The sequence below is a fragment of the Macrobrachium nipponense genome, chromosome 1, assembly GCF_015104395.2.
Source record: "Macrobrachium nipponense isolate FS-2020 chromosome 1, ASM1510439v2, whole genome shotgun sequence".
Taxonomy (NCBI): Eukaryota; Metazoa; Arthropoda; class Malacostraca; order Decapoda; family Palaemonidae; genus Macrobrachium; species Macrobrachium nipponense.
The window spans coordinates 104616731-104636273 of NC_087200.1; the positions used below are offsets into that span (position 1 = coordinate 104616731).

At 41.2% G+C, this 19543-nt stretch overlaps 1 protein-coding gene across 1 annotated transcript in view; it reads right to left on the reverse strand.

Annotated features, from left to right (window-relative positions):
• The window catches only part of LOC135218897 (H/ACA ribonucleoprotein complex non-core subunit NAF1-like), a 101325-nt gene that overhangs the window by 22249 nt on the left and 59533 nt on the right, over positions 1-19543 (reverse strand). The window contains exon 4 of the mRNA XM_064255342.1: positions 11008-11171. Coding sequence (XP_064111412.1) covers positions 11008-11171 — 164 coding nt within the window. The remainder of the gene's footprint in view (positions 1-11007; positions 11172-19543) is intronic.

Consider the following 19543-nt stretch of genomic DNA (forward strand, 5'->3'; position numbering starts at 1 on the left):
CAACGCAACCCAACGTCGTCAGCGAATCAACTCCTGACTCGAGCTTCTGGTGCCAGGAGAAAGGAGCTAGGAGCAAAAAGGCGATTCAGTCCCGAAGGAAGAATGCCTGACAGTCCAACCTGGTCTCATGTTACACGATCATCGGGGGTGTATTAAACGCAACCGACTTCGTCAACAAGAAACTCAGGGCTACTATATGTCGCCTTGATCTCACACGAGTGTCTGACTTCGAGAAAACAGGTGAGACAAAAAGTAGATGGTGAGCGAGATTCGAGATTCCACAGAACTCAAAGATCGTGAAGGGCTTTGTTGTTTGACAGACGCAAATCTCTGAGCCCAAAGGCCGTCAACAACATATTTGTGTATTCTTTAATAGTTGTGACTGCCAGCTTATCCCATTCTTCAGACGGAAATGGAAGACGGTAATCTTATTCCTGTCAACATCTCGATAGCCTGAACGTAGTCAGACTCAGAGCGGAGAGGTTATAGGTACCTTTCGAGTTAGAGTAGACCGACTCTCTCGGAAAAGGTCCTTGGAAAGTGAACTAGGAAGTATGTGACCTCTGTGAATCCAGGATCCTGAAGTCCAACATGTCGCTCCCTGTGACGTCAAAAATCCTCTTATTACATTTCCTAAGCGATTGAAAAAGGGGAAAAGAGACTAAACATCCATCCCCGTTCAATATCATAGGATGGCGTTTAATGGTACCGATCCCGGATCGAGAATAAGGGAGCAAAGAAGAAGAAGCCTCTTCGTCCTCAACATATCGAAGAGAAGAATGAAAGGGCGTCCCTAAAGTCTCCACAACTCTCAACTTACTTCTAAAGAAAGATTCCACTCGGAAGTCAATAGTTGCTGCCGTCGATCGAGACGATTCGTACGGACTTTTGCAATCCTGTAACGAACCTCTAGAGGATCGTTACATTCTACGCCTGTTGTTATAATAGGCTCTTTCTCGTAAACTCGAACAGGGACCGAGAGAAGATACTTCTTAAGATATGAGAGAGCTGTGGAAAATCAGAGTTGATCTGGACCACTGGTTCCCAAAAACTCGTTTCGAGGACTGGAGGGACTACCGAATCGCTTTTACTTCTTTCAGATTAAGATCCAGGACATCTGAAACCCTATACAGATGTCCGGCAACCTTCTTTTCTATCACCTCGGGTGATAGACGCACTGAGAGATGTTCAGAATCATTCCTAGATCTTGAATAATATTTCAGTTTCCCGGTAGGAAAAAACTGTGGTCTGAATTGCAGTCTATTCAGGGAAACAAACTTCTTCAGGAAGGAAATGGTCCCCAGCAAGCTCATCCATTCCCTCCCCGAGTATGCTTACTTCCCTAATAAGGCTGCGCTTTGCCTAAGCAGGAGAGCATATAAAAGTGCAATGTTGCGGTAGACTCGTAGTTCTATACCGTGCGGTAACGAGCACCGAAATGATTAAGAGATAACTCTGTTGAACATAGTAAGGCAAAACGAATGCAACGTTTATTCATTCACGTAAGAAATCCCCTCAATCTTAGGCTAAAGTCCGTGATTGTAGGACAGAGATACAGTTAGTCAGTCAATCCCGCAGGAGAGACGTAACCGCCAGCACAGAGATAAGGTTAGTCAGTCAATCCCGCAGGAGAGAGAGACGTAACCTACAGCGCATGACAGCGCACGATCTGTTACTGGTTCGGTTGGACTGGAGGACAGACACAGCATGACAGCAGCAGCCAGCAGCTTACGAACGTCGTCTCTTAACTTTATGTCTGGGTTGCCAGCTACCCTATTCTACAAAGAAATAGGTCCGTTATTTTTTGAGCAGAAAGACTCTCAAGCTGGTATATTTAAGCGAAACAGAAAACGCTAAATAATAGATGCGTTTGTGTTGTCAGAACACTACCATACAACGGTAAAAGATAAATCGGAAACTCCTGGAAGGCTGCAGGGAGTAACGATTAAATGTCCTTAAAATAGACAATAGACCTCTCGGTTGCCATCCGAAGAGGTAACTACAGCAAGCGTATATGACTTGAACCAACCAGAAATAAAATAACGCAAGGCAAAATATGAAATTATATCACAATAAAGTTTGTTCTTACTTACCTGGCAGACATATATATAGCTGAATTCGGAAATACAGCTACATACATATCTGACAGGCAAGTTTCATGAACAAAACTTAAGAGAATCGAAGCAAGGTTAGTCAGCTCAGCTTCTTATGTTGTTGGACATAAGCGTTCATTGACGTAGTCTACAAGTCTATTTCTTGTACGAGTCTGCGAATGACGCATGAGAGTCTTCGAATCTTGTCAATAAGAGCTTATTCGCTTACGCAATATCAAGTTAATGAGATGTTTGTCAATGAGAACTAACCCATTTACGGGACAAAGAGATATTTTGTCAATGAGGGGATACCCACTTACTTGACAAAACGATAGTATATTGTCAATGGGGGAAAGTCACTGAATTGACAAAAACGTAATCCAGGAAGTCGAGCATTTTATTTTTCCGATTCCCGTCTCAAACGAGGAAGGGGCAAGAATCCTGTTAAGAGACTGGGCTTACGGCAGGTAGAAACGACAATGTTCAATTCGGCAGCGTAGTCCCGACTAGAAACTAACAAAATCTATCATCTGAAAAACCCTTTCAGATGGGCTAAAAAGGCTTGCAAAATTATCCTGGGAAGAGGAAGAAACTCTCCAACCAGCTTCCTCTCCCGTATCACAACTAATGCCTGCTAAAGCTTAAAATTTCTTGGCAGTATGGCAAAGGAAGTCCTGTCTTGCGCTTTCCTGAAGAGCGTCCTTTTGATGAGTGCCTTTGCAAGAATCCTACTGAACGTTGCCGAGAGTCCTGACGTGCAGGACATCGAGCCTTTACATAACCCGTAACTGCCTTATCGCAAAGTCTTGACTGCGGTAGAGAAACGAGATCTTCAACGAGATCTTCCCTTGAGCTTCCCTTAACTCCATCCACCTTTGCGAAAAGCAATATAATATTGACAGAGACCTCTTGAATTCACGAAACCCGAGGTCTTGCTGGGTTTCGAAGACGAAGTTGTCTGTTCACTTTAAGCTTCCTCCGAAGCACTGCTTACTTCACATTCTTTGCATGTGAGGTATAAGGTTTCACCGAAGGTAGAGGTAAAAATTACCGAAGGTAAAGGTAAAAATTCTTGAGGCCCAAATCGTAAACAAGAGCTTGAAGAGTTCAATAGAAACGTTCAGCCAGGCGACACACCTGGCGTGCGCTGGCGCGCGCGCTCGGCGTCCACTGGCGAGCAGCGAGCACGCTCAGCGTCCACTGGCGCTCGGTATCCACTGGCGTGCGCTCGGCGTCCACTGGTGCGCGCTTGGCGTGCACCCGCGCGTGCCTGGCGTCCATCCGAACGTCCGTCCAAGCCGAGCGTCAAAAAGAAGCGTGCAGAAAAGCGTCACGCTCCTGACAGCGTCAAAACAAGCGAGATACATCTCGAGAGAAATCCGACTGCACGAAACAGTCTCAGGAGAAGGGTTGATCGTGTGAGAATACGAGGGGCGAGGGAACGCCTTCTTATTCTCACAGTAACAAAGCTCGGACGTCCGCTCTCAAAAGCGTCCTGCTACTAAGACTTCTTTTTCATATTTCTCGGTGGAAAGACGTACACGTGATAAGGCGACGTTCGCCTTCTTACTTCTCACTGGAACGCATAACGAGAGAGAGAGAGGACGTGAAGCGTCCTCTTCTATAAAGCTTCTATTTAGAGGGCGCGAGTCCTTCCGAAAGCTCCAACCCCTGCGCGGGGAGGACGCTTCGGAGGACGAGAAGCAATCCTTCAGGATTCGTGCACGTGCACGCACTTAGGCAGTCTGGGGATTTTCATCAGAAACTGCCGAAGGCACGTCAGATCGGTGGGGGTTCCTCGTAACCCTCCTTCGGCTTTCGACATGCTCTCTCCCCGGGTCCTGGGAGTCAAGCAGAGGTCCCGGCCTAGAGGCGAAATAAGGCCGATCTGACGCACCCTCCACTACACAAGGGGCACTGTCATTGCACTTAGCCACTTCACTATTGCTCTCTAAAGCAAGCACTTTCGATTCTAAGATACGAATCGAAAGAGTATTAGAGAAAGGGCAATAACCTCTACAGAAACTGTTTAGGGCCCGAAGGCAACATTACAGGGTTTATGAGAAACATAACAGGAAGGCAGCACTCTTCACAACAATGAAGGAGAGCGATCACCTCTCGCAGACATATTCATAACCCGTAAGGCAGACTACAGGTGGGTTAGGTCAAAAAAAAAAGTCTTACCAGGAAGGTTAGGCAGGTTTCCTAACCCAGACCCTTTTGTTTACTTTTGACTGATTCAATTGCGTTACATACGAATCTTACGTTTTACTTTTCCCTAAAAAACAAATTAGACATGTTTACTGATTAATTGAGGTACATACGATCATACGTCTTCCTTACGGAATTAGACAAAGTCTCACACTCCTTACATGACAAATCTCAACAAAGAAGCAAGACTCATACCCCTCGTGCATACCAAGTGCGGATCTACCGAAGCTTTCGGTAGCCACACCCTATCTTTGCAGACAACACCCTCTGAAACTAGCCTAACTAGATTCAGATATCTTATGCAAAAATGAATCAAATTCAAATCAATTTAAGATAGCGTATGCCTAGCCACAAATCCAAGTAAATCAATTAAAAGACAATTAGGATACTTAGCGGCAATGAAGTTTCCAAAATCTAAGACGGAGATACTGGAAACAGGTGTTTCCAGCACCGCGACAGAAAAATTATGAATAGAAAATGGGAATGGTTCCTGATACCCGCCTCCCAGCGGCGGGAATGGGTACTAACCACCTGGCCGACCACTGCGTGTGTCGGAAGTTTTTAAAATTCTGTCGGACTTCAGAAAATACAGCTATATATATATCTGACAGGTAAGTTTCATGAACAAAACACTCTTTTACTTCATCTAATTTACTAAATCTGTAAATACAATAAACTGCATCTTTACCACAGCTATGATAACTTACATGAAAAATGTACCTCCAAATTATGGTTCATTTAGCAACTAATGGCATTATTCATGGAAAATTCACCTATTCAAAGAATTTTTCACAAACATTGACTAATTACAGTATTTTCATATTTTTGTGACTAAATACATCCTTTATGATAAACTATTAAAATACTCAGGTATAAGCATTTTTAGAGGGATGTTTTAGTGTTTGAACTAAATATATTTTTCATGATAAAACCATTAAAATACGCAGGTACATACGTATTCATATATATTTACCTAGCCTCATCTTTCCTTATTAACTCAATTGTGCAATTTATCCACATGATCACATTCTTCATTCCAAGTATACTCCTGCTTCAGACTTGAAGGGGGCCGGCCAGCTAATGCCATTTTTTAAGGACAGGACTTTGATATTCATACCACTTAATAAGGTGACTTGGGACATCTCCAAACCGCATTGGATTTTTGCCTCTGACCTTCGGTTTTGTGACGCCAGGGCGATTTATTCCCAAAGCAACCATTTTTCAAATTCTATCTCCTCCCTGATATTCAATATTAAGACCTGGGATTACTACCATATAGACCTGATGTAGAACTCCAATCGAATGGGGAGTTTTTTTTCTAAAAGTCATTTTTTGGCTAGATATGAATTTTTCAATATCATAAAAAAATAAACCCTATAAATCAGGAGAAAAAAATTTATAAAAAAAATACGAAACAAAAATTGGAAAAAAGGGCTCTATTTGATTGTTCTATAATGTCTTTCTGAGTTATATACCAAATTCCAATGTTATAGCTTTAAAACTAAGTGAGAAGATAGATTTTGAAGGTCAATAAGTATAGTTTTGAGATACGGGCGTTCAAAGTTTTCCTTCGTATTTCTATAAAGACAATGTTAATAAACAATGATTATTATGAATGTATATTTCTTTTTTGTGTATTATATATCGTAGCCTGGGGCACTGCTTGAGGCAAGATGGGGCACTCCTTCCTACGCAATTCTCTCTCTCCCCTTCACTAACTCGGCTTATTACAGCGAATTTTCTTCTTCTGTATGTTAGTGAGATGTTTTCCTTGTATTTTCCTCTTTGGCATGATGAAATTCTTGCAGAAACAAAGATAAACAAACGTAAATGCAATAGAATGTCAGAGGTGAAACTCGAAGGTGTACTCTCTTTTTACAAAGACAATTTAATAAATCATGATTATTAAGAATTTCATATACCATTTTGGGTATTGAAAAACCAAAACTTTGTTATTTATCATAAATAAAGATCTCTTTGCTCAAAGATCGTAGCCTTGGGCACAGTGTGACGTGCTGTCAGGCAATACGGGGGCGTTCCTTACTACGCAACCCTCCCCTCTCTCTTCACTAACTACACGTATATTATGATATTCTGTAATAATACTTGAGCGATTTTTCTTCGTCTGTATGTTAGCGAGATGTTTTCCTTGTCTTTTCCTCATTGGCATGATGAAATTCTTGCCGAAACATACATAAACATACGTAAAAGCAAGCGAATGTCAGAGGTGAAATCGAACATGTATTCTACTTGAAGTTTGTGATCGCACCGAATCATGACCGGACTTGGTAGCTGAGCTGAAGTCTCCCTTCTCGACTCGGGAAATGTCTACAGATGCCATTTCTCCCAATTTCTTTGACAATAATTATCAAAATTTACGATAATAGAAGAAATATTGCATTTTCTTGTACGGATCAATGTTTTAGGCTTATTGAGTTACGTTAACTAATTACCCTGTAACTACGAAAGTAAGAGGAATTTTGATGAAATATTTTGTATATGTATTCTCTATTGCCATATGAAGCTCCATGAATTTTTTCATGACTTTGCATTTTTCGCCCTATACCACCATGAACAACACCATAACAAGACTTACGGCCCAATATTTCCTACCAGACAGAAAGCTCTCTCCTACACAACCAAACACCAACTCCATCTGCCCTCCTCTCTCTCTCTGTTATTGTTTACATTCCATCCGACGCCGCCGCCATCTTGTCTAATATGACGTCACATCCTATGACATAACAACACAACTTAAATACATGAAGAGACACCCCTACAATCTACCCTATGCTTCCCATACATTGGGCATCCACCACATTTTGACAATGTAGAAAATAACAATAACAATAAAAATGAAACAACTCTAATTAAACTGATATATAATCACATACTATATGTATTTTTAGTTTTTCTTTTGGTGTTTGAACTATCATTTCTTTTGGTGTCTGAACTATCAAAAAAGGCAGTTATAAGTATTTTTAGAGGGGTGTCAAGTATTGGTGGATTTAAGGTATTCGGGCGGGGTTGTGGTAACTATCCCCCACGAACCCGGGGGTTGACTGTACCGCGCAAACCTAGTACAGATTTTGCAAGGAATTTTACTGCCATTTCTACTTCAGGGCACAGAGGATAGTCTTCACTTCTGTGAGGGAGACTTACAGGTCTTCTTAAAAGTCAAAAAATGACAAATTTGTAACTAATTTGTATTATTCATAACTTACAAACCTGAGGTCTTAACTTTAGGATAAATACTCAGCCCCAGCTGGAAACCGGTAAAGTTTAAAATAATTGTGTGCGCAAGGGACTATTGGCATCTGTGCTTGGTCACGAGACATGTGGGGCCACCCACATACCCAACATTAACTCGTGACCCCGTCAGTTATCTTCTTACCGCCTTTAAGTGAGGACGTGGTTTACTCCGTCCTTTTAAAGCCGGTTTAGTTTGCCCCCGGTTGTTTTCAATTTGTTGTTTGGAATTCCCAGGTATGTGAACATGAAGCTTTCTCATGCTGCGAGACTTCCTGGATATCACAAGAAGCAGTTATACGTCCTGTTATTTTCTTCGACGGTTTCGACGTCGATGGAAACCGTCGAAGTACTCTTCGTGTAGTAAGTCGTAGGTGAAGAAACTCTTAAGGTACGGTTAATTCATTACCTGTGCTTGGGAATATCGCATACTCATATGGATTGCCCCTTGTCTGCCACCACAAAAGGGATAAAGCTGAAGGTGAGAGGCTGACTTGGAGCTAAAAGTAGGCAACTCTTTAGGGTGTCTCACTGACTAGGCTAAAAGGTCCTGCGTCGACTTCAGAATATCCGACACGATTTTGTTCTCAGTAGACTACAGGAAAAGATGATTCCTGTCAAGGGGGGAGAAGAGGTGAGCAAATTTCTGTGCAGCAGTGACTCCTTTGCTGGTGTATATGCACCTAAGTTCCCTCATCTTGAGAATCCCCATGGCAAAGAGAGAGGGCAACTACTTCTGAAAGCCATCTCTGACTCCCTCGTCTGGGCAGGAGAGAACACTCAGTAAGTCCGAGGCAAACTCTGATGACAGAGAAGTAGCCTTGGATTTTCTGCCCCAGGGCTTCCACCAATCAATCAAGAAAACTTAAGACCTCAAAGACCCTGAAAACATTCCTGAGAAGGTGATCAAGCTCCGTAGAAGAGAACATCACCTTTGCTGGAGAAAAAGCCGATCTCCGAGAAGAGTCAATGAACCAGGGAGGAGGAAGCGAAACCAATGGAAGGAGCTTCTCCTGTTGCATAAGACAAATAGTACATCCTACCGATAAACAGGAGGGAGGAAAACTGAAAGAGGTCTTCCCTTGCCCTCTCTTTTCACAGAGCCAGCCTTCAATGTTATTTAATGCTGTCCTTGCCGAAGAAGAAAGTAGCATCTTAGGTAACCTGGAAAATTCCCCAGGCAGATTACTCATTAAGGAGGAGGATGCTGGCAAAACCAGATCCACTGGGGAGAAAAATGTAGGGAAGTAATATGGCAATACTGCAATAGGGCTGCATAAGCAGAGGGAGTAGCCTTGATCAACCTCCTCTCTTCTACTTCTGACAAAATTGGTGATAAGGACAAGTCAGGTGTAGTCTTCATTGCAGCAGGAGCCTTCTTAAGGAGTTCTAGAATGTCATCCAGTTGGCGTTGGATGGGAGCCAATGTCGGATCAACAACTAAAGGCGCAGGTGCCTCATATATAGAGGTTGACATTGGGAGTTTGAAAACTGGCACCACTGGATGTTTGGGCATTACTGGGAGCTCAGGTTTCACTGAATGCTTGGGTGCTAATGGGTGCTAAGCCACTGGTGAACATTCAGGCACTGCTGGGGCTCTAAGGAAGAATGTCGCTTGTAAGATGGTGGGTGCTTTTGAGAAGAAGCAGAGTGCTCGGTAACCAATACCTGGTGATCGACAGCAAGATACTCCAGTGGAAAATGTTCTGGGCTGTCCCAGAAGCTACAGGAGGTTTGAAGGATGCACTCAGGTTCTCTGACCTTCTTGTATGGCACCGGAGGAAACCCACTGTGCACCTTTTCAATGGCTGTGATTCATCAGCAAATCACAACTAGCACCTCTGTTCAGGACTGAACATCTTCGAACTAGAAGAAAGACAATGCACATACAAATAGACGTCTTTTCGGTGGCTGTCACAACCTGGGATGCAACCTCCCTTGGGCTGCCAGCATGAATCCTCCTGGGGTTAGGGGAGTATGACACTGACCTTTGCCTAGGAGAATTGGAGGGACAAGCAGCCACCTCGTCCACCAACACTTCACTGACTCTTTTTTCACACACTTTGTTCATTAGAACTCTAACCAAGGGGCCATACTGCTCACTATCAAACCAAACTTTTGATTGATCTTTGATTTGAGACTGGCAATGGTATCAGGGTTGGAAGTGTGGGAGCCAGGTAAAGGAGCAGGTAGTACAGACTGAGAACTGGGAATAGGGGACATAATGGCACAGAGACAACAGGGATATCAATATTACTGGAAGACTTAGAGGAATCCTGGCTAGCTAAGGTCTTGCTAGCTGTCCTAGAGGCCGCCCTCCTTTTTCTGTCGCTTCCCAATTTAGCTAAATGTGAGTTCAAAACCCTCAATTTATTCTGGTCCCAGGTTTTACATTCACTACATGACAAACCAGCAAAACACACTTGCCCCCTACAGTCCGTGCAAATTGTATGTGTCATAAGTGCTGCAATACCAAATACTAGTCAAACTTGAGTCTGGCATGCTAAGTGAACAGGTAAACTACCAAGTCTTAATCCTTGAAAAAATAGTCTTCCGTGAAAAAATCTGTCTCTAAAGGAAACCTAACACTGTCCTAATTTGCTGGAGGCTACCAAAAGTAAAAATACCCCTTGAATTGGTAAAAAAAAACTATCAACTGGAGGTGATTGAATTCAAAATAATCTGACTGATCACAACCATGTCAGTCGTAAGCAGAAAAAATTGAAGCACTACCACGAATTTTGAAATTCAAGCTGCTGTGAGAGTTGAAACTATAGCTATGTAATTACTTGTTAAGTTACCTAAATAAAAATAACCTTTTGCTCACCTAACTTCAAAGGTAGTGTGAAGACTACTTAAAGCCATACACTGACACACACACATACACATTGATGCATCAAACAGCAGACACAAATGTACTGTAATGCATTTACTGTGCTTTTCCTTGCCTTTCTTTCTCTGAGGTCCACAGCATTCTCCTATTCATAAACTCCTTGAAACTCAGCAGAATAATTTTTTGAGGTAGACACACTTCACGTTGGCTTCGTTGGCTTGGTTTCTTGGCAACTTCACAGGAATAACTAGCCATAGTACCAACAACTTTTAAAATTGGTAAACAAAGGACACATTTACCACTAAGCCTTCTAATCTTTCTTCAAACAGCTCACATTGGGGGTCTTACAACTGATTCATACATGCTGTACAGATATGACCTTAAATTTGTTGAAATACCTTCGCTGATTGTCATGGGCCCATTTACTTATCGTTCTACTTTGAGAAGGGTGATTATTTTAAACCAATGCTTCGAACTGGTAAACAGTTTCCTTGCAAAGTAAGTGTATACTTCATAGAGCTGATTGATTAGCACCTGAAAGTGTGCTTCTTTTACCCTTGGTAAAGGGGTTCAATGTTTACCTACTTTTATCCACTAAAAAGTATGAATTTAGGTACCAACCTTGCTGCTCAACAATGTTGAAAACATATCCAATGACCCGAATTTTATCTTCAGGAACAGTAATCTTTAAATTTTCTATAGGAGGCAAGTCTTCAATACTGATCTCCCCAGGTGTGAGTAGTGTATTGCGCTTTTTCTTATGGGAAAGTCCTTCCTTATTTGGCCTGGAAAGAAAAGTTGCATAAGATAATTACTTTAAGTTAGTTCCCAACACGACATCAAATTTCTTCTTTATAAATTTGCGCTTTTCTAAGTAGATGTAAAAGAAAAGTTCTGAAAGATGAAAAAATTATTTTCCAGAAAACTCTCCTTCAAAACAATTCTGTTTAGTGACCTAGTTAAACTGTTTTTAACTCCAATTCTTCTTCATCACGTAAATTATTCTTACCACTAAAGATTTCTCATTTATATGCAAACTTTACAGTATACACCAATTTAGTTGAAATTTACACTACAGAGACTAAAATAAACTCAACAGAAAAAATCTTTAGGTATCTTCAAGATGATAAAATGATGTCAAAGAAGCATAAAAACAAAAAGTAAATATACTATGTATATTATAAAGATTAAAACATAAATGATAAAAGAATTAGAAAAGTTAACATATATTAGAATGATTGCAAAGTAAATGATAAAAAAAATTTGAAAGCAAAGCACAAGAATATACAACCACAATACGTGTATATGAATAATTTTTAAAATAAATGTAAACCTTACAGATACGCAAGATAAGGGGGAAGATCAAAACAGAAATAGAAGAGACATTGATAGGCAAAATCCAAAAATAGGGAGATTCACTTGCAAAACCTCCTCTGGTTGCAGGTCCACAATAATATGGTTACAAAGTTGATGGTTCTTCATGAATATCAATAGCTTTCGAACCCTGAGCTAGGTTCATCCTCTCAAGGATGAACCTTGCGCAGGGTTCAAAAGCTATTGATATTCAAAAAGAACCATCAACTTTAACACAGCTACATTATTGTGGACCTGCAACCGTTATCATCACTTTCAACACAGAAAAACTCTTCTGTTTTTACTGTGTGTTGCCTGATATTATACCCACTCACCAAACAGATGACAATACCTTTTTATCCCATGAGAAAGACAATATAATTGCACAAAAGCCAGCAATCACATCTTACATTGCATCCCTACTAACAAACCTTAACAGAACTTAAAAACTGAGAATGGCTAACCACAAAGGTCATATTCTCTGATTCTGATCGCTAAATGAAAATACCATAAATCTTAGTGGTGTATACTATCAAAATCCCTTTTTTCATAAATTTAGAATGAAAACATATTTGAAATTTTAATGCTGATATGTAAGAATGAAATCATTAGCCTGTAAACATCATCATTAGTATTAGCATTAGAAAACATATCTATTATTTAAAGAATAATACGTAGTACCTCATAGAAATCTACAGGCATGACTATACGTACTGTAATCTGTACGTCTGGAAGGTTATTCGAATCTGGAATCTTCCGCCTTCTGGAAGATCCTGTGTGCGGAAGGTTCCGATCTCTTGTACATTTGTTCTTGCTTAGAATTCGACAATACTTCCATTTTCGACATAGCCCTCCCTTTCTTCTGAATGAGAAGACTTCCATTTCCGATAAAGATCCTGGTTCATAGTCTTTCAGGCGCTTTGCGCCCATATTCAGGCCCTTCAGGTGCTTTGCGCCTCGTTTCAGGCGCTTTGCGCCTTGTTTCAGACGCTTTAGGCGCATTGAGCCTCGTTACCGGAGCTTCATGCCCAAGGAGCTAGAAGCTTAAAAGTTATATATATGTGTACTCACTAAACGAGATCCATATAATTCATTCGATCAACAAATATTCTTTAATATCTAATTCGTTCTTCTCAGAATAGATATATTTTCATATACTTCTCCTTTCTCCGTCTCTTCTGAGGTTTCCGATAGCCAGACGAGATTATCTTGCGTCTTCATTTAATCTACGCCGTTGAATGTTTTACTCCTTATTCGTCAAGACGATAATAAAAAGGGGAACACATTGAATTAGGATGCCTTTCCAATGGCTATCCCTGGCAGTCTGGGACGTTCTACAGAACCTGCCGAGGGGACGCCTGAACGGTGGGGGTTCTCCATAACCTCCGTACGGCTTTCGACATTCATTCTCCTCCGGGCCAGGGAGCTTAGAAGAGGTCTAGGTTCCCATGGGAGCGAGACAGAGCCGATCAGACGCACCCTCTATTGCAATGGGGAACACTATAATCACTTCTTACCTTATAATAGCTCGTATCTTGAGCTACATTCCTTTATCTTCAAATTGCAAATGAATTTGTAGTTCTGTGAAGTAAGAAGTGATGAGGAAACAACACTACTAGTACTGTTAATATTCTAACTGCTTGTCAGAACGAGGGCTATTTAAAGCTTCTAAAGAAAGCATATCTAGTTCTATGTTTCTGACTTCCTCCAATAGGAAGTTACCTTATTTTCCTCAATCAAATTCTAACATTTATTACACTTTATCAATGAATAAATATTTATATTTCCCTTTCTTGCAAACTATGTAATTGTCTACCGAAAACTTCGGTAGTTACACATACTCTATTCTTCGAAAACTTCGAAGTTAATTCATTAAAGTTATTAAAAAGTTATTAAAAAGTTATTAAAAACGTATGCCCAAACCCACCGATTCCAGTTACTTCCCTGTAAAAGCGGCGGCCCAGGAAGATCGATGGCGATGAAACACGAAAATCAAATCAGGAGGGAAAGCAAACATATGTTTACCTTCCCAGCGACAGAGAGAATCTGATTAGAAAACGGGAATAGTTCCTAGTCCTGCCACCCAGCGGCAGGCAGGTAGATCACCTGACCTACCTGTAGCGTGTGCCGCGAAATTCGAATTTCTGTCGTCGGGACGACGGAGTCGATAGCTATGTATATATCTGACAGGTAAGTTGAATGTATGAAATTTAAGAATTTACTTGAGTTTAGAGGCCTTGATAATAGGGCCTATCTGAAGATATTTTGTCTTTGTAGGGTTGCCAGGAATTTTTTTTTTTTTTTTGTGGGGAATCCTACTTTGTTTTTTGTCTTAGAGGGAGACTGCCTTCCATCCTCAGCCTCCTTCTTTTTGGGACTGGCATTGCTACCTGCATACAGGAAGCAAATTCTGGTTCCTGGCTGGCTGCCTCCGTAGCTGGTGTTCCAGGCTCCCAAGAAGCCATTGCATCAGCTAAGGAGGGCGACTCCCCAAAAGAGGCATGCACATCAGCAAGGACAGACGTAAATTCCAAATTACTTACACCAGTCAAAACTGATGCTGCTTCCAAAGAAACTGATGCACCAGCCAAAGCTGATGCTGCCTCCAAAGAGGTTGATGCATCAGCCAAGGCTGAAGCTGCCTCCAAAGAGGTTGATGCATCAGCCAAGGCTGAAGCTGCCTCCAAAGAGGCCGGTGCCCCAGCCAAAGCTGATGCTGCTCAAAGAGGCCGGTGCACCAGACAAAGCTGATGCTGCCTCCGAAAAAGGCCAGTGCTCCAGCCAAAGCTGATGCTGCCTCCGAAGAGGCCGGTGCACCAGCCAAAGCTGATGCTGCCTCCGAAGAGGCCAGTGCACCAGCCAAAGCTGATGCTGCCTCCAAAGAGGCCGGTGCACCAGCCAAAGCTGATGCTATTGAAGTCGTAGACATTTTAATTTGAGCTTTACCCAAGTTGTTTTTGCTGCTACTTTCTGTTACATGGGATTTTTGAGTTTTTCCACCTGTTCTAAATGAATTTGAAGCAGTATTCGAATTAACTTTCCTCCTTCTCAATGTTGTCTATTTGCAGCAACACTTGCAAAAGATACTCCTGGTCTTATATATTTGTTCAGTACTATTCTTCTGGCTTCTGCAAAAGTAACTTTCTCAAGGACTCTAGTATATTGTACTTCTTTCTCAAAAAGGAAAACATCACATGAGTTCGAGGATGACTGGTGTGCTTCCCCACAATGAATGCATTTTGGTTCAGCATGGCAATCACCATGCTCAACTTCTCCACAATTTATACAAATTGCAGGGTTTCCTTGCAACTTGGATCTACAGGACCCAATAATATGCCCATATTCCTGACAGTAAAAACAACTCCTGGTGTCTCGGCACGTACTGTTTCACTTTATATCTGTACCAAGCTGCTTTAATAAAATTTGGTAACTTAGAAGAATTAAAGGTTAATAATAACTGTGGCATAGGACACCATGCCCCGTTTACTTTCTTTTTCAGTCTTTCCACCTTCAATACCCCCTGATCTTTAAGTTCATCTTCCAGTTCCTCTTCACGATGAATCATAAGGTGAGAAGCATATATAATTCCTTTGGTATGATTGAAGGTTATCGTGTGGTTTACATTCACTCTGAACTCCTCCCAGTAAACTCAGAGATTTCAATTTCTCACTTTCTTCTACTGATCTAGTCTCTACCAAAAGCTTATTTCTACCATGTGGCAATATCTTAGGTTCCCTCCCACAGCATTTTACAATATCCCTATGTACTTCAAAAATATTCATAACTTTATCCTCAAATGTAATGGTTAGATATTTATCAAACTCATTAGGGACACATCTCCAGATTCTTCTAATGATTTTCTTCCTACAAAATTTCTTCTCCCTGATGGGGAGTATATGGTGCCAGTGTAACCACACTGGACTGAATAGTCCTTCCCATGTCTGGTTCCGTGCAATGGTCATCAGGATTTTGGGGTTTTAAGTTCCTCATAGAATGATATATAGCAAACTCGTCTAGGTTTTCCCCATACCCACCATGGAGCCACATTTAGAGGATGCAATTCCCTTACTGGGGCACCCTAGGGGTACAACCTAGATATACACCCCACATCCAGTACCTTGAGGGTCATCAGTCCATCGAGATCAGAGCCAGCACCGAATGCAGGGTTTGACATAAAAGTTTCCCCTCGCTCGACCACGTTGGGTACTCCAGTTCTACGGGTGAAGAGGCATGCCGTCCCACTCCACCCTCCTTCAACTCAAGAGAACAGTAAGAGCATGTCCAAATTCATCCTGAGGTCATCAACAAAATCCATCCGGACAGAGGAAGGAGAGAAATTGTGAAAATAGGAGGAGGTGATACAGAGTACCAGGATTAGTCAGGATGCTCTGAATTGACCTTAGTGGCATGGCAGTACCTACCGGGGTGAATAAATCACCCCACCACCATTGCTCAATTCTTCATTGCACCACGCAAGCCCCCCCACTACAGCAAAGTTCCTGGTCACAAGGGGGGCATTAACTGCTGCTGAGACGGAGAGGAGCTTCTCTCGGCGAAGACAGATCAAGAAATCCGCTACCTGCTGAAGAGTGGCTCTGAGTGGAGAGAGACCATCTATGACACCAACAACAGAAGATGGACCACTTTCTCTGGTATACTGCAGCAGAAGACTGTCTGAGGTATCCAGCCATCTCTGTTGCTGCTCTACGAGAACAGCCTCTCGCTCGCAAGAGATGGGGGATAACCGCCAGCCGTGAAGACACAGGGAATGTACTGCCTGGTGGTACCGTTCTACATGCAGTTGACACAGCAGGTTGTGCCATGGAGGAATCTCTCGCGGTGCCTTCAAGAGAAGAGCCAGCAGGTCCGGATACTAAATGGCCTGAGGCCATTTGGCTGCCACCAGAATCATCCGAAGATTGCTGGTGACCAGCACCCTGCTGATCACCTTGCAAATCAGGCAGAACGGGGGAAAGGAGTAAAGTACAAGGTTGTCCCACAGGTGCTGGAACGTGTCCTCTGCAGCTGCCCATGGGTCCGGCACAACTGAGAAGAAAACCTGAAGTTTTCTGTTGTGCTGGGTGGCGAACAGATCCACTACTAGACGGCCCCACAGGTCAAACAGCCTTTCCGCCGCATCTGGGTGAAGAGACCACTCTGTCCCAATCACCTGATTCTGGTGGCTGAGCTTGTCTGCCACTACATTCCTCTTGCCTGGAACATATCTGGAATTCTTGGAGTGCGAGAAACGCTGCCTTGAGTTACAGGAAGTTGATGCGAAGGTGCTTGTCGTGATGGTTCCACACTCCTGGAACCAGCAACTCTTCCAGGTATGCACCCCAACCCTCAGTCAATGCGTCTAAGAACAGAAGCATCTCCAGAGGGGGAGTGCGCAGGGGCAGTCCTATTAACCCTTAAACGCCGAAGCGGTAAAATAAAAATTGTCTCCCGTGTGCCGGAGGTGTTTCGGAGTGAGCGTGGAAGCGGAAAAAATATTTTTTTCAAAAAATCACAGCGCGCTTAGTTTTCAAGATTAAGAGTTCATTTTTGGCTCCTTTTTTTTGTCATTGCCTGAAGTTTAGTATGCAACCATCAGAAATGAAAAAAAATATCATTATCATATATAAATAATGTGATATATGATAGCGCAAAAACGAAATTTCTTATATAATTGTATTCAAATCGCGCTGTGCGCAAAACGGTTAAAGGTAACAAGTTGCAAAACGGTTAAAGGTAACAAGTTACTTTTTTTTTCGTTGTAATATACACTAATTGCGATCATTTTGGTATATAACACATTGTAAAACGATAAAAGCAACAGAGAAAATATTATCACAAATAATGCATGAATTCGTAACGCGCGGACGTAAACAAATATTTTTTTCAAAAATTCACCATAAATCTAAATATTGTCCTAGAGACTTCTAATTTCTTTCAAAATGAAGACAAATGATTGAATATTACTATACTGTAAGAGTATTAGCTTACAATTGCAGTTTTTGACCGTATCTGACGAGTTAAAATTGACCGAATGTCAAATTGTTTAATTTTTTTTATATGCAATTATTTCGGAAATTAGAAAAGCTACAACCTTCAAATATTTTTCATTTTATTCTACATGAAATTACGCACATTTTCATGTATAAAACTCTATGAAATGCCTAATATGAAATGGAGCAAATATTCCGAGAATGGGACGTACGCATTTCGGAGATTTGTGCTAGAGACTTCGAATTTGTTTCAAGATGAAGATAAATGACTGAATATTACTACACTGTAAGATTTTTAGCTTACAATTGCGTTTTTCGACCATTTCGGTAGAGTCAAAGTTGACTGAACGTGGTTTTTTTCTATTTATCGTGATTTATATGCAAATATTTTGAAAATGAGAAAAGATACAACCTTCAATTATTTTTGGTTGTATTCTAAATGAAATTGCGCACATTTTCATATATAAAACTTTATGTAACGGCTAATTTAAAATGGTGCAAACATTACCACAATCGCACGTATGATTTTTTCGGAAGAGTAACCGCGCGGACGTAAAGAAAATGTTATTTTTTTCATAAATTCACCATAAATCGAAATATTGTGCTAGAGACTTCCAATTTGTTGCAAAAATGAAGGTAAATGATTGAATATTACTAGAATATAAGAGTTTTAGCTTACAATTGCGTTTTCAAACATTTCGTAGAGTCAAAGTTGACGAAGTTGAAAATTTGTCACTTATCATTTTTTTATATGAAAATATTTCAAAATTGATAAAAGCTACAACCATGGGTTGTTTTAGATGTATTGTGCATGAAATTACGCACATTTCCATATATAAAACTTTATGTAACAGCTAATTTTAAAATGGTGCAAACATTACCACAATCGCATGTATGATTTTTTTCGGAAGTTACCGCGCGGACGTAAGGAAAAAGTTTTTTCATAAATTCACCATAAATCGAAATATTGTGCTAGACTTCCAATTAGTTGCATAATTAAGGTAAATGATTGAATACTACTAAAATATAAGAGTTTTAGCTTACAATTGCGTTTTTCGACCATTCTTTTTGAAGGTAGAGTTCAAAGTTGACCAAAGGTTGAAATTTTGGCAACCTTTCATTATTTATATGAAAATATCTCAAAACTGATAAAAGCTACAATCATGAGTATTTTTTGTTGTATTTAACATAGAAATGCGCACATTTTCATATATAATACTCCATGTAACGGCTAATTTAAAATGGTACAAAAATTATGTCAAAGTGACGAAATAATTTCCGAGATGTGTCACAGATACTTTTTAGTGCGGCAAGAAAGAAATTCGCGCTTGCACGCCTGCGTAACGATTGTAAACAAAACAACACCTTGATCCGTGAACTCCCAGCATCCCCCAAGGCGCGTGATTCAAGAGTTTTCGGCTGGTAGGCCTAAAAGTATTTTTCCGCGAATTTTTAAAAAAACTTTTGTATGTCGACGTAAAATACGTCCAGTCGGCACCCGAGACAAAAAATGTCAACGTAAAATACGTCCAGTCGGCGTTTAAGGTTAAGAGGTTCCTGTCGTCTAGCCACCAGGCCAGATCCTCCCTTACTTCCTCCGTGAGAGGAACCAGGTAGGATTGCGGATCCCGTGCCTGTGACCAGCAATCCTTTAATCTCCATTGAAGAGACTGTAGGTGAAGACGTCCGTGAAGGACTAGCTTCCCTAGTAACGAAAGGTGACCGATCACAACTTGCCACTGCTGAGCTGACTGTTCCTGTCGTGACAAGAACTGTCGAGCTGCTTCCATGAACCTGATGATCCGTAAGTCTGC